The following is a 15,321-nucleotide window of genomic DNA, read 5'->3' as shown; positions in this document are numbered from 1 at the left end:
CATTTACAAAAAGTGACACAAACGGCACAGACTGACAACATACATTTAATTTGAAGGCTGACATGTGTTAATTTATTTATTTTAGAATATCTAAAGGTTGTTTCAAAACATAAGTCAGGTCCTCGTGTCACATTTTACCCCCAAATAAGCTTCTGTGTTAAAATAATTGATGCATTAATGAACAAATCAAGTGAATATTTTCAAACTTTAAGCTTTTAACACAAATTAACACAATTTTCACATAATTTCACATCCTTCCATTACTAAATATGATCACAGGAAAACTGTCTTCAGGCACACAAAGAGGTCCGTCGGCACTAATAGGACTAACTATTGGCTTATTCCACAAAGGCGGACTGTTGAAGCTTCACATTTGTTAAGGATGATTTCCTAGATGTATTTTTGCACAGCATTGACTTAATACTTACATCCATCAGAAAAAGATCCCTTTATTTTCAGTATAAATGGGGGTGAATGATTCCTGATTTTTGTGTACAAATGGGGACATTAGTTTGAAGCTGGACTTAAAATGTAAAATGACTGATACTGTGGAGGCATTTAACATCGCAGTGACTCACCACCAAAATAAATTGGATACAAGGAATTCAATTTAATACCTTTGTCAATATCAACCACTTCTATAAATAAACAAAAAACAAACAAATAGAAATATCTCAATCCCATTTATTCAGTAAACCTTTATTTATCAGTGCATGAACAGAATGCCATGACCAGATTATTTTTTATCACCCATTTTATATATCATCTCTTCTGACTTCCCTTAAAAAAATAATGAAACGATTTACAGAGGATTTTTTTTTTCTGCATGAAGGCAAATATTTATACAGGTGCTGTACAATTTATAAACATTAACATCTACCATGATGTCAAAACTAAAACTTTTTTTTTATATATGTTGAAGCAATGCAAGGCCACAGTATCGTACATGGTAATGGCATGAATATTAATTAATACAGTAGCCTGTCATATCAACAATAAAGGTGGACAATAAATTAGTAAGTGGTCTTATAGACCAGTAGATGCATGTGTTACTTTAGTACATCCTTAAACAGGCAGATGAAGGAACAGTTCAAGCAGTGACGACTTTTATGAACCACTAGATGTCTCTGTACTCCACTATAGCAACAAGACACACAATATTGTCCTCAGAGCAGGGCACAAGTGATCCCAATAAATACAAAGTAATGTCTATCTTTCTCATCTCTGACTTGGATCCCCATTGCTGTAATTTCAAAGGAGAATTGTAAAAAAAAAACTAAAAAAAAAAAACAGCAAAGCAATTTTCACATTATGCACCACGTTCTTCAACCACCAAAAGGCAGCTTTTTCTGACCTTAAGTTGTAGAAAAATGAACTGCCTTCTTAGGGAGTCTGGCGCTATTTCTAGCGCAAAAGGGCAAGCCATGATGTTGATAACAATTGACTACAATTAAGGTGAAAAAAATGCACATACTATTTATTCACATTATGGGTAAATATGTACTAAATAACTAATTTGATCAAAAATAGATTTTGAGGTTAGAGTGAAGAAAAGCGATATGCTTTTTGTGCCTACATTTACATTGATAAAAATATCTCTTAAAGTTGAAGGCAGAGGGCTCACTTCTCTTTACAATCAGGCTCTGTTATTATATCTTGTAAATATAACTTTGTTAAATCATATTTTCGATTAGGTATAGTCAATGCTACAGCGATATCTAATATACAGTACATAGGCCTACTTGTCCTCTTGTATACACACATAGCCGGAGGACTGGAAACACAGAGCTGCGAACAGTAGACGGCATTATGAATCAGGCTTGCATGACTCTTTACAGACGCTGAAATCGCAGAAATATAATGTATAGATTACCGATTCGATGGTGTTGACATTTTAAATGGCGATGCTTATCTACACACTCTATTTCTATCAATAAGTCCACATCAAAGATGAAATGACTCAGAATGGATTCGTGTACTAACAGGTTTGTTTACATATCATTTCAATAAATTACATTATGCTTCATTATCAACACACAAGTAACAAACATTAGAACTACAGTATATCCACAAGTATCTGGTCTGCTGATTGATGCATATAAAAGCTGCAGGGTATTCTGCCAACCTTCTCAAAAGCGAATAGAAAGACTTCTCATGTGCACGAATACAGTCACACAAACAGTTCTCAACCCTCTCTCAGAAACAGACAGTGGATGACGTCGCAGGCACCCCTTTTGCAGCTGATTTTAAGGGAAACTCACCAGCCTCGCTTTTTTTTTTTTTTTAGTACATCCATCAGTGCCAGGAACAGTGAGTCAATCTTGTCTGGAAGAAAAGCTGAGTGATTGCATGATTGAGTCTTAAACCTTCAAAGCGTCAAAAAGACATATCCTTCATTCGAGACAGGTAGACGTAGAGAGCAGTTCATCTTATTACCCACAAACAGTCTCACAGTGAGTGCAAAAACAGAGCAGCTTCTTTATAACCGGAGTCCCTGATTGGCACAAAATAGACTTCAGTGTCACATCCAACAAAAAAAAAAAATAATCACACTCAGAACCAACGATCCACACAGTACTAATACTCGTGTAGGTACAAGATCAGACATCATCGATGCAAACTGACCGAGGCAAACTGGGTGAAAAAAAAAAGAAGCAATGAGAAGCTATGATGCTGGTTACACAGTGGTCTGCTTTGTCCAAGATTGCTAAAATCAAAATCCTTCCATTCTAATAGTTCATATTTTTCCAAGAGGCTCAGCTTTCGTTTAATAGATGCAGAGAGTCCCGGGAAGATAATCAGACATCCGCGTATGATATGTCCACCTGGGACTGGATCTTGGCAGAACTCGGAACCTTCCATGGACCAGGGGTGATCTGAGCTTTCTTGCTGGTAGAGGTCCCGTTTACGCTGGGATCATGGATGCTACTGCTGGAACCTCTGGGATCCTTTCTATTCGCCTCCTCGGTTAGCCCGAGCTGCTTGATTTCCTGATATTCCTTATCCCCCTTCTCTCTTCCCAACCTCCGGTTTAAGGTGCCGCTTTCCGCACCCAACCCCGCCAACTCCCTGTGCGCTTGGGAATGGGGTTTTGGTGACGCCGCCTCTTGTTCGGCTCTTTTGCTTTTCTTGTGGCGTTCACTGGTCCCTAAACCATTGTCTCCACTCTCCTGCCAGTAGGCTGCATCCTCATCCTTGTACCTCCAGTCCTTCCCTTCTCCAGAGGCACTACTGGGCTGCTGGCCGGCTGGACGCCTTGGGCTCTGGGGCTCCACCAGGTTCTTCACAGGCACAGCAGGATCTTGTTCCCACTTGGAGGTCTTCCTAGGGCTAGAGGAGCGGTAATCTCTCTGTCCCTGGGCTTTCCTCCCTCTGCTCATATCCTCCAGGGATCCGCTGTGGCCTCGCTCTGTTTTTCTCGGGCTCGGGGAGCGCTCGACAAGATCTGCCCGGCCGTCATTGGCTCTCAGGGGACTTGCAGATTTGGAGTCACTCCTGCCTGTATTTCTGGTCTGGGTGCTGGGGCTGGTGGTACGCTTCTGGCTGTGTTGAGAAAGCTGCTGTCCTCTTGATCTGTTCGCCTGCCTGCCATGCTCATGCCCAGACCCGGGGGACCCAGATGCCCAGGAATCTCCCCCCAAGTGCTCATCGGGGGGGGCTGCTTTGGGGGAGGACAGTTCGGAGGTAGAGAGGGAGACGGTGGATGGGGAGGCTGGAGACGACTGACCTTCAGATACAGAGAGTCTGGGAAAGCTTGAGGTTGGAATGGTTACTTTGTCCTTTGAACCTAAAAAAATAAGCAATGGAAAGTAAGAAACGGTTCCAGGCATTGACTGTATAAAAAGATGGATAACATTTCTCCACCTCTTCCCATTGTACAAAAGTTGAGCCGAATTAACCCATGCATGTGGCGCCTAGTCTGAGCAGTAGACTACCGATAAAAGGGGCAAAGATTCTTCAGATTGGCACAGACACATCAGAACAGATTGTCATGTCAGTATGAAGCACAACCTCTGACTCATCTGTTTACACGAAGGAAGGCGGAGCTCGTGACTTTGACTTCAGCCAGTCAGCAGGGGGCGCTCTGAATGTTTTGACTTCACTTTTGGAAGGAATGACATGTTGTCCATCTTTTTTATACAGTCTATGTTTTAAGAAACATCATAAGTTAAAATATCCCTTGCAGGGGATATTTTTACACATTCAACACAAAGATAGTTAAACACATCATGCAGCAGGAGTAAAATATCCTCATATTGTTAAAACCTTGCTTGCTTCGTGTAATAACCCTCTGTAATATCCCTCTAAATATTTGCCTTGTTTGACATATGTATCAGCCATCAATGGAAAAAGGTGCTAGCATTCACCCACCACTGACATTTCAATTTCCCCCCTGAGCTGATAAGAATTGCACAGCAGCGATCGAGAGCAGATATATGCAGCAGAAAACCAGAGAGAGAGAAAAAGAAGGGTGATGGACTTAGTGGTGCTGAAATGAGATTTTTCGAAATTCTAAGAGTAACAACTCATAGAAATTCATTCCAATGAGGTCTTTGGATTGAACGGTCGATGCCAGTGAATGCACACAGAGCCGTATACCACTTTGTCAGTGACTATGATCTAGTTAAGGAGATTTCTGCAGATCTTCATTCAAGCTCATGACGAGGTGCGTGTTCAGTGGCATCCCAGCTTTTGTAACACCCCTTAAATAAAAAATAAATAAAAACTTGCGGCGCTCTGAAGCCTCCCAGCACTCCTGTTCAGTCTTCTAGGACTCACTGCTTTGGTTCAGCCCAGGGGAAGAGTAACTCATCTTATAGTTACTAAACGATTAACTGTTAACTGAGTTTCAAATAACTGATCTCACTCAGATTTGATCATGGGGATGAAAGAAGGGAAAGAGAAGGAACACTTAAATCTGGCAGATGAATCACTTTGAAAGGAGAGGTCAAAGCAGAAGTATGAGGAGTACAAGGTTTACCAAGGTTATTAGGGACAGACCAAGAAAAGCAGTGAGGCCTTTAGTGATGCTCAGGTTTCATGTAGAAGCACAGGGTGGAAGAAGAGTTCAGACCTATAGAAGGAAGAGATAAATAGGTAGAAAAAACAGACAGCCAAGCCGGTGAAGAAGACCAGAGCAGGTAAAGAGCACAAAAGGTAGATCAAGATAGAAGTAGAGAGATAGAATGAGAGGAGAGAACAGTCAAGAGAGAAGCTCGCAACACATGCATGAGAATAAAGAAAGTCAGCACCCTGCTTTCAAGCATGTCCGTACAAAAGCTTCTGTATAGTATGTGTGGTTAATTTGCTATCGTGTAGCTCTCAAATCTACAACGTGTGTCCATGCATGCGGCTCTCAACAGGCACTCACTGTGATCCGGGACCAAGCCTTGACCAGGTCGCAGCAGCAGGTGGACTTTGCTGCCTCCCGCCTGGATCAGCTCGATCGCTCGAGTGTGCGTGATGCCCTGCGTGGCTTCACCGTTGATCTCCACTATCTGATCGCCAACCTGTAACGCAGACGTGGTGTTACGAGTCACACGCAGGGGGGTCCTTGAGAATTTAATTAGCAAGAGTAAGGGCAGGTGAGACAAAACGGTTTCAAACTGTGAGACATGCATGCCCTCATAAAACAGTAGGGAAGATTCGAGGCTTAACACTGCCGGAGGAGGAAGAGACAGGTGAATGGATGTGTTAGAAAACAACAGGAGGTAAGACATTGGCTTGTTATTTTGGCTGGCTTATGGTGTTTACACACATAATAAGCCTCGAAAAGTCATGAAATTTGTCTGATTTAGCAAAATGTGTGAACGAAATGGCCAAATTTTTCACCCGGACTTTACCTGGGCTTTTCCAGCCAGCTCCCAATATTAAGGAAAATTTACTGCGAGCAGTTGGGCGTGCAGGGGTGATGAAATTTACATCATGCTTTTCTTTTTACAAGCTGCTCCAAACCAATTGCCCCCAAAGACAGATTAATAAAGTTGCGAGTGAGTGAGCAACCTGTGCGATTCATAAAGCTCGTAGAGAAGCTGCTTCATAGTCTTTTTTTTGGATGCCAAGTCAAGTAAGTTCTCTAACACCCATTAGTTGATACTCTTAATGAGTCCAATTAAAGCTACGAAAACCCTCCCCACCCCTGACTGACAAGGAAGGTCTTTTGCTGTAAGTGACTTATTTGTAGCAAGGTTAGCGAGGTCGAATTTGAGACTTTAAGAACCCAAATTCTGCAATTTTCAGGAGCCATTTCTTTGTAAACGCTGAGGTTTGACATGACTCATGTATTTATAATTTCAGCACAACTCCCTAATTATTCATCCGTTAAAATGAAGCAGTAAATATATGTTTAGAAGTAGTTGAAAAGGAGAGCCCTGGTTCAACTTTAACCCTTAACTTTCAACTTGATTCTTCTTCCCAGGGTGGGTTGCCTCGCAGCCAGATAAAGCCATAAAACACTGTGGTTGACTGAGTGGCTCGTAAGGCAGCCACATAACTATCTTTTTATATGGGGAATCTTTGTGGGGTATTGATTGGCGACCAGGCCAGGGTGTACCCCGCCTCTCGCACAATGACAGCTGGGATCGGCTCCAGCCCCCGTGACCCCGAACGGGAAAAACGGTATAGATAATGGATGGATGGATGGATCTTTGTGGGTTGTCATACTCTCTTTTTCTTCCTTGTTTCTTTCATCCCTTTTCTTAAATATAGTAGAAAAATGTAATCTCAAAACAAAAAGAAATCTCAGTGAGACGGAACTCCTTATAACCCCAGAGCTCTGCTCAGAATCAAAACATTTTTTTTAAGTCTTCTTTTGTATCAAAGTAATCCAGTCCCTGCAGTATCTGACTTGAAAACCCCCCCGAGTGAGTTTTATCAATTTAATTTAAAGTTCAAAAGTGCAAAGTAGTTTTAACCAAGTTCATTGTGAGGACAGAAACGGGAAAATGTAATAAACTCACATGTATCCTTCCATCCTTGAGAGCAGGCCCGTCCTCAGCCAGGCGCAGGATAAACAGGCCCATGTTGTACTCCTTCCCTCCTCTCAGACTGAAGCCGAAGCCCCGCTGGCTGCGCTCCAGCTCCACCACAAAACAGCCCTGCGGTTCAAGCACAAGGACGTGAGCTCCTCAGACTGAGCATGTCCTGACTGACACAACGAATGATCCAGGCTCAAGTCAGACCTGGAGAAACAGAAACATGGTGCCCACCTGCTTAGGACCTGACGTTATCAGTGTTCCTTCCTTTAGCAGGAGAGAGTTCCTGACTTCTGTGTCACCGTTCCTGCACCAGAAAAGATGATAGGCATGTCATTATGTGCTCAACAATGCTGGGAATATGAAAAAACATTTATGTTCCATAATGTTCTATTACAATATGGCAACAAAAAACATATTTCCTCATCAGTAGATGAAGTTAAAGCGTGTACGATAAATATAAAAGTATGGGTAAACAATAAATAAAAGACAAAGAATGGCTTTTTTTTTAAAATGCAGACAAACTCAGCATTGGGTTGACAATCAATTACAAAAAGCACCATTCATACACTGAGGATCTCAAAGTGCTTTAAAGAAAGAATGTGTGACTTTTTGATCCAGTAGATGTCACCCTTGAGCACCAGCATGAAACCAAAACAAACGGCTGTTTGGCGACAGCTCCGCCACACTGAATCCTCCGCTCTCCTCCAGCGAAACACCTCCAACCCCTCTCCCCTTTTTAACTTTCAGTACTTTAAAAACTTTTTAAGTGTTTTTTGTTTTGTCTGTTTTTGCCAATCTACTGCCGTCAGTCCAGGTAGAAAATAATGGTAATGCAGCTTTAAGCTGGTGTGCAGAACCTCGGGTCAAATTGAAAAGAAGATGGAAAACAAGATCTGTGATCAGTCACAAGGGGAGCGAATCCCTGCTGCAGAGAAACTAGTGCTTGCTAATATGTGCATTCAGTATCCAAGGTGATCTGTGTTTTATTCCCCCAGCTTCTAGTGTGTCTTGTTAGGAGTCATTCTTGTTTGTGAGCTACAGCTCAAGAAAATATTGAATCCTCAACTCTTAAAGAGAACAGAGACAAACATATCTTTTTCTCTTTCTGCTGTACGCCCAGTATGAGCCACACACTGCGGCAGCTCCTTAACAGCAGCATGAGCCTCCTTCTGTTGGCTCCGATATAAAACACACAGACTCCCAACGTTAATTCTCTCAAAGCGCTGTGTTGCTTTAACGGTTCAGTGACAGTAACGGGGGGGGGGGGGGGGGGGGGGGCATACTTTAATGCTTCGCAGAGCTCATTACAATGCCTCTGTGGAAACTTCGCACCGCTGACATTATTATCTGAAGAGTCTCGGCCCTGCTCAGCAGCTCTGGCATGGAGAAGGGTTTACACACTTGACTGACAGCCTCAGCTCATTTCTAGCATTGGCTGACCTCAGGCGTGTGTCAGAGATTCTACGTTTAAAGAGAGGGAGGGATGCAGCTGAGGCACGGACGGAGGGCCAAACAGTGGGAAGGGAGAACACATAGTGGCAGGAAGTGGGAAAAAAAAGAGTGGGTGAGATGTGCCGCTGCAGCATTGGATTAAAAAAGTCTGACACAGGTAATCTTGTTTATAAAAGGAGATCAAAGACCCCCCTTTTTTTTTTATTTGTCTCCTTTTTTTCAGCTTTGCAATCCAAATATTGACCACCGGGGGGATTTTCTGTCTTTCTGGATAATAAGGAGAGTGCAAGCTACAAGAGATGGTAATGTGCCCACAGTGAAGCACACACCAGAGCCTGCTTTCAGAGGATTGGGGGCTAATTTATGGTTCATGTGGCAGAACCTGTATTAGGCTGTCAGCAGTGGGCTCATTGCCTGAGAGGGATTCTTGTGTAAAAGCTCGTGTTTCGTCGTGTGTGTATATTCTTGTACCTGTCCTGGTAGCTGGGAGGCTGCTGGCCCATTGCTCGGTGTTGTGCTGAAGGGCTATGCCTGGCTGAATTTGTTCCAGATGGAGGAGCGCTGTCTGTACAAACACAGTTCATAGCACAAACTCATCTTATTTCCATCGTGTTATCTGTTCTTCTTCTTTTTTTTTTTTTATTCCCATTGACTCAATCCCAGAAAACACCCCTGATATTTTATCTGGAAGGACTTTCTCTGTGCCAACCTACCATCTTCAGGCACCACAGTGAGGGTGACGGTGTTGCCGGCGTCCTTGATGAGCTGGACGATATCGTTGTGCGACAGCTCCATGATGGACAGGCCGTTGACAGCAGAGATACGGTCGCCCACCTTCATCTGACCTAGACGGTCTGTAGGGCTGCCCTCGATTATACGGCCGATCTTGTGAGGTATAACTGGAACAGGGGAACACAGCCAGTGAGACTTAAAAACCTGTTTGTTTTCTTTGCATGTTTGAGCAGCATTAATGCAATAAACCCAAGATCAAGATATTACATTCAAAAACAATGAACTCGGGTTTTGTGGCTTTGTAAGGAGATCTATTATTGGCAACCTTAGTCAAAATACAGCTACTCAAAAAAAAAAACAAAGAATTGAAGTAGGTGTGTGTAATACAAGTGGACAAAATGATGAATAACAAAGGAAAGACATAGAAATCATACTAGCAAGTCACAGATGTTTTGTTTTAAATAATGCTAACACTAATGCTAACATGCTCACATGTATAATTTGTAACATTGTCATTACTTCAGCTGACTTTGCTAGCATGCTTATATTTCCCGGATAGCCCGTAACCCCAATACAGCTGAGTCTCATGGGAATCACATCACTTTTTCAGTTATGAATTCATCTGATTGCACAGCTCTTTGTCAATACTGTTCATTTACAACTCTGTTTTTGCACATTTACATTTAATCTTTCATATTTAAGACTAGTAATGCTTAGTTAAATCCTGGTTGTATATATTCCCATTCTTAGTTTTGATATTTTTAGTGCTAATTTACTTTGTATTTAATATTATATTATGTTTAAATTTGCTAATTTTTACTCATATTGTGTGTTTGGATAACCTGCTGCTGTAACGCAACAATTTCCCAGTTTGGGATCAATAAAGTAATTCTATTCTATTCTATTCTATTCTATTATCTACCAAAGACACATTTGCAGGATCGATAGATTTAGCGTTCAGGGGCTCCAGATATCTCCGCTTTTTTCTCAAGAGATTCAAAAAGCCAAATTTCTTGCAACACATCCAGACTAGTTCTGAGTTTCTTTGTTTTTTACTGAAAAACAAAAAGGTGTACTTCATGGTAGTGCTAAATTAAATGTCAAGAGGTTAACCAGAGTCAGCGGGATACTCCTTCAAAGAAATCACGAACATCTGTAAAAGATTTGGCACGAGCCGACTAGAAGTGCGAATCATTTTAGGGGAAACATGAAACATTTTGTTGTCAAAAGTCAAAGGGGTTTAATCCTCTGAGGAAAATGAATTTCTGTAGAGAGTTTTATGAAAATCAATCCAATAATGGAGATGTTTTTTCTCCTGGAGTCATGACTCTACCAAGGCTGATGACCAGAACAGAAAAGAAAACCTCATGGAAGAAAGATGAAGAGCGCCATCAGCTGAACATTTCAATACTTTTTTAAGGTTGCTTAAAATGAACTTTTTATGCTTCTTATTTAGTTGATAAACATTATTTGTAGAAGCTGTATTTTCTTCTTCAGGTGTCTGACCTCCAGGTGGGGGCTTGTTCTTTGATGTGAGGATGACGAATCCGAAACCCTCGTTGTCCCTGCGCTGCAGAGTAACATCGAAGCACTCCGGTCGGGTCGGCGGAGCGGGCTGGACGGCGTTGGGAAACTCTCCACGAGGAATCTTGGGCGAGCTGTTGACCAGGGCTGACGCTACATGCGGGGGCTGCTGACTGCTCTCCTCCTCCTCATCGTCATCTGACAGAAGACAAAGCACAGAAACATGTGAGGATGCTGACAGGCACGCATTTGGGACAGTTGTTTTTGTACTTTGTTACTATAGCAGGCTCATGTGGTGCTCATTTTCGCAAAGGTCTTAAGATTTAGCTTAAAAAATGACTGGTGGTAAGGTTCAGTAATTTGTAAATGTTGTATACGTATTAGAAACTGACCGATTAATCGGCCGGCCGATAATATCAGCCGATATTAGCATATCCAGTGACTATCGGTATCGGACAATTTTAAGACAGATATATGCTGATACTAACAGATTTATTCACCAGTCAAACCGCATTTTATTTTAATTTCATTGTATTAAACTTACAGTTCTCTTTCACCAGCAGAGGGCACTATATGGCTTACAACAAGCATCATCACTCTCCAAAGCGTCAAGCCGTGATGCACATACATGCACAGTTACTTTCCAGCTGAGTGACCATCTTGTCTTCCTTATGAATCTTTTCCACAAGTGTACGTCCATATCTTTATTTCTCTCTACAGATCTCAAAAAGATATCGGCCGTTATATCGGAATCAGATTTTTTTCTCCCGAATATCAATATCAGTATCGGCCCCAAAAATCCCATATGGGTCGGGACCTTATATCTACCACAAATTGACAAAAAAATGCAAAACACAGGAGCCTTTTGGAAGTCAACCGTTTCCCTCTTTTTATATTTCACACTCAAAATGAATGCATCTGAAGATGAACTCGGGATGAAAGCCCCTAAACGATTTGTTATTCAGAAGCTTATCAACCTCAATCTCTCTTCATTGTTTGTTTGTTTTGCTGAGTTCCTGTTTTGTCAGCCGGCGTCGGGAAATCTTTTTTTTCTTCTCTTAACGGCTGCTTTAGAAGCATAGAGCCGAAAAAACATGATTGATGCTTAATTTCTGCAACGAGAACAAAGCTGTTGTTGCAATACATCAAATCTAAAGTCATTTCAAAAAGTGCTTGGATTATTCACAGAGTGGTTGTTTGTGGTGGTAAACAAGCCTGGATGCAGCAGGGGTTTGTGCAATTAAAACAAACTGCAAAGTCAGCGTTTTTCCTCTTCATCCTTTGAGATGTAAATCAGCCGATCTTCTTTTCACTGCCCATCACACGAGATCAATCAGGCTTGACAGAGAAACATAAAGCAAACCATCTTCAAGGAGTAAATTGCACCATTTCTTTTTTTTATTCTTGTTTTTGGTGAATAAAAACAAAATCTGAATCCAATTTTCTGTGATTGAAGTTAAAGAAGAACCGTTATTCAAGACTTTTCTTCTCAGGAAATCATCTGCAAAGAATAAACACCCTAAAAGGGATTAGTAAAAAAAAGAATCCCAGATCAAAGCTTTCGCTCAGAGGTCTTCCTCCAGCATACAGAAGAAGACAAAAGAAGTAAAAAAAAACAAGAATCTGTGCTTTAAAATGCTCCCGGAGAAACGTGGAGCTGATTATAAAAAAAAAAAGCAGACCCACCTGCGTGTGTCAGTTTCCTGCGGACCGTGAGCATGACTTGGCCGTTGCGGGCGGCGTTGGTCATCAGCTCCAGCACTTGTTTGTGCGATTTGCCCTTCACTGGCACGCCATCTATGCAGAGCAGCTCATCCCCCGCCCGCAGGCGCCCGTCCTTCTCTGCTGCGCCCAGTGGCACGATGGCACCGATGTACACCTGTGGAGGCGAAACGAGAGCTTTCAACGCCGAGCCGAGCCAGAGTGAGCGTGAGGATTGACCGGCATTATGTTAAATAATCAGCTGAAATCCTCTCAGTTGCTCTGAGCATTGAATTATTTTTTTTTTTTTTCAAAGAGCTAAAAAAGGAGTTTGATGGGGTTTTTTTGGAGAATCTATTTCCCTAATGTCCTACAGCAATAGTAAAAAAAAAAAAAAAAGGTTATTTAAGATTTGGAAGAGCTCAAGAAGACGTCTATGCATGCAGTAAATGTTGCCTGTAACTGTGCAGAATCAAAGTAACTTCAGAAGTCTTCCTTTGCAGACACTGACATTTCTCTGAAATCGTGCGGTGAGGGGCGATGGAAACATGTGTCTTAGTCGGACAGAAACAGAAGGATCCCTTTCGTTAATAATGTCAGACACTTGAGGATAAGAATACGAGCTTGTCAGTGAGAAAATAAAGCACACACTTTAAGTTATTGTACTTTGATTCTGCTCCCAAGGGTTATGTTTCAACTAGGGCTGTCAAATTATAAAAATGTTTAATCACGATTGAAGGCTGAAATTCCATAGTTAGTGGCTGCTTGGTGATGTAATCTATTTAATGTACAAGTTGGACCAATATCGCAGAAAAACACAAATTCCCATATAAAGAACAGTCTGCAGCTCAAATATAGACAAGCTAAGGGTCTGACTGATGTTCTCTCTTGTGTTTAAGGGTTTGGTATTCTAACAGCATGCCGACCCTGGATGTTAACCGCTGGACCATGCTACTTACCGGCTGATCTGGCCCCTCGCCTCCGAGGACTCTGAATCCAAAGCCCGACTCCTGGTTCCTTTTAATAAACACGTCTAGCTCCTTGGTATTTTGAGCTGCGAATGAAAGAGCAGCAGAAGAAGAAGAAGGAGAAGGAGAGAAAGTAGAGGATTTCTTTAAAATAAACAGCCATGAAAGACAAAGCACATTAGCTATGCTGTGTGTGTGTGTGTGTTATGTGTTGTTAAGCATTTGGGATGTAAGTGTATTGCATAATGCAGTGCCTCTGAGCCTGCAGTCAAGAACCAGGGAAAACTGATTTCATTTCATCAGAAAGAGGAAAATGTAATTCAAACAGCTGATTTTTAACTCAAATATTCAGCTTACTCGGTCAGATAAAAAACTCTCTGTATGACATAGAATTATTTATTTCCATTGAAGGATTAATCCATTATTCAAATGTCTGCTGCTGCGTGCTTTTAAAATGTGCACTTACGCTTGCTGTCCATCAGGGCCTTGGACTTGAGGTAGAGCTCTGAAGCGTCCGGTTTGGGCGAGGACGAGCGCAGGGTGTTTGAGGAGTACGCGAGCGGGTTGGGGGGAACCTCCGGCTGACCGAGGGTCTCCGTGCTGCTGATCATCTCCTGCCGCTGCGCCTGCATGACGGGCAGGGGGGCCGAGTGGGGCGACTGATGGGGCGCCGGGTGGGAGGCCGGCTGAGGGCTAGGCTGGGTCGCGGCCTGGGACATGGGAGCTGTGCACTGCAACACGGAATCAATCAATCAATCTATCTTTATTTGTATCTTGTGACTGACAATTTGTCACCATGGCAACCTGTAAACTGTAAACAGAGATGTAGCAAAGCATATCCAGCCTGTCATCCAAATATGTCCCCCGCCGTTATAAAAAAACAAACAGATAGTGATGGCTAAAATGCAAATCTACGGGTTTTTAAAGGGGGGTTCACAAACCATTTGGTGACATCACTGCAGCTATGTCCCTTTGTTTGTGAAAAAACTGTTCATGTATCCCTATGCCTGCATAAAATATCATTTCACTAAACCTAGTAGGATATATTTCCACGATTTCATAGAAACTATTTCAGCAGAAATGCAGCACGGGCATGAACATTGTGAGAAAGAAAGACTCATATATTGTTCGACTGCACATTATGATTCTGTGTTGGAACAATAAATCAGAATGAGTACGCCTGTTGCTGTCCCCGTCTCTCTATTTTAGGAGGGGTGTAAAGCGCGCAGGAGCAGCACAGGAACAAGCTGCTGAACACGGCATATCATCTTAAACACCCATACGCAGAAAGGATGTTCTGGTTGCTGCTGTTTGCCAGGAGCAAGCATATTTACCCACATGCACTTCCAGAAACAACAGCCAGGCTAATGTGGGGCTCGCTGAATAATGTAGCCGACGTCAGCGCACACAGACAAACACAGACTAAGTGGTGTGTGGTTGTGGGTAGTCAGGACAAATCATAAGCTTCTTCTGTTGAATCATTTAGAAAGAGGGTTTTAACATCTGCACGTTCACCCCGCAGAGTGGAGGAGACATGACAAAGATCTGATGAGACTTACCGGTTTGAGGGATTTCACAGGAGACGTCTGACCTGCAGGCAAAGAAAAAGAAGTGTATCAAGAAAACAATTCAAGAAATACAATTATTTTATTTAATTGTGTTGCTAAAAAAGCTTCAAACAGGCTTAATAAATCACTTCATAAAAGGGCCCAATGAATGGGCCACAAACTGACAATTTATGTGCGACCTGTGAAGCGAGAATTACATTTTTTAACAATTCATCGTTTTACTCTGAGAAATGAAGTAGATTTGTATTTACTGTTTTTGCATTTAAAATTGGTTATTTATTCAGACTTAAATAAAATCCCTCTGCTTGGGAGCCGGTAGCCTAGTGGTTAGTGTGCACGCCCCATGAACGAAGGCTGCGGTCCTCCAAGTGGGCGGGCCCAGGGTTTCGAATCCGACCT

The 15,321-nt window shown here is 42.2% G+C and overlaps 1 protein-coding gene and 1 long non-coding RNA gene across 5 annotated transcripts in view; one reads left to right on the top strand and one right to left on the bottom strand.

Moving 5' to 3' along the window:
- Positions 1 to 668: 668 nt before the first annotated feature.
- magi3a (membrane associated guanylate kinase, WW and PDZ domain containing 3a) overlaps positions 669 to 15,321 on the bottom strand; it is a 134,578-nt gene continuing 119,925 nt past the window's right edge. For 2 of the 4 annotated variants that reach the window (XM_020645969.3, XM_020645970.3), the window contains exons 11-21: positions 14,914 to 14,945; positions 13,821 to 14,085; positions 13,346 to 13,440; positions 12,372 to 12,564; positions 10,668 to 10,883; positions 9,143 to 9,328; positions 8,901 to 8,994; positions 7,209 to 7,281; positions 6,960 to 7,097; positions 5,372 to 5,510; positions 669 to 3,787 (exon numbers count right to left, since the gene is read on the bottom strand). In XM_020645969.3, the coding sequence (XP_020501625.2) occupies positions 2,799 to 3,787; positions 5,372 to 5,510; positions 6,960 to 7,097; positions 7,209 to 7,281; positions 8,901 to 8,994; positions 9,143 to 9,328; positions 10,668 to 10,883; positions 12,372 to 12,564; positions 13,346 to 13,440; positions 13,821 to 14,085; positions 14,914 to 14,945 (2,420 nt within the window). In that variant the 3' untranslated portion in view covers positions 669 to 2,798. Of the gene's footprint in view, positions 3,788 to 4,981; positions 5,075 to 5,371; positions 5,511 to 6,959; positions 7,098 to 7,208; positions 7,282 to 8,900; positions 8,995 to 9,142; positions 9,329 to 10,667; positions 10,884 to 12,371; positions 12,565 to 13,345; positions 13,441 to 13,820; positions 14,086 to 14,913; positions 14,946 to 15,321 lie in introns of all 4 variants that reach the window. The other 2 variants (XM_065961380.1, XM_065961381.1) reach the window with 2 other exon arrangements.
- On the top strand, positions 10,507 to 13,418 carry LOC136181093 (uncharacterized). The gene is made up of 3 exons (XR_010667529.1): positions 10,507 to 10,581; positions 10,659 to 10,910; positions 13,286 to 13,418. It is a non-coding gene; the product is annotated as an uncharacterized lncRNA (long non-coding RNA).

Source organism: Labrus bergylta, chromosome 12, assembly GCF_963930695.1.
Source record: "Labrus bergylta chromosome 12, fLabBer1.1, whole genome shotgun sequence".
In the NCBI taxonomy this organism is placed as follows: Eukaryota; Metazoa; Chordata; class Actinopteri; order Labriformes; family Labridae; genus Labrus; species Labrus bergylta.
Note: the sequence above shows the minus strand (reverse complement) of the source record. Positions and strands in the feature narration are given on the sequence as shown.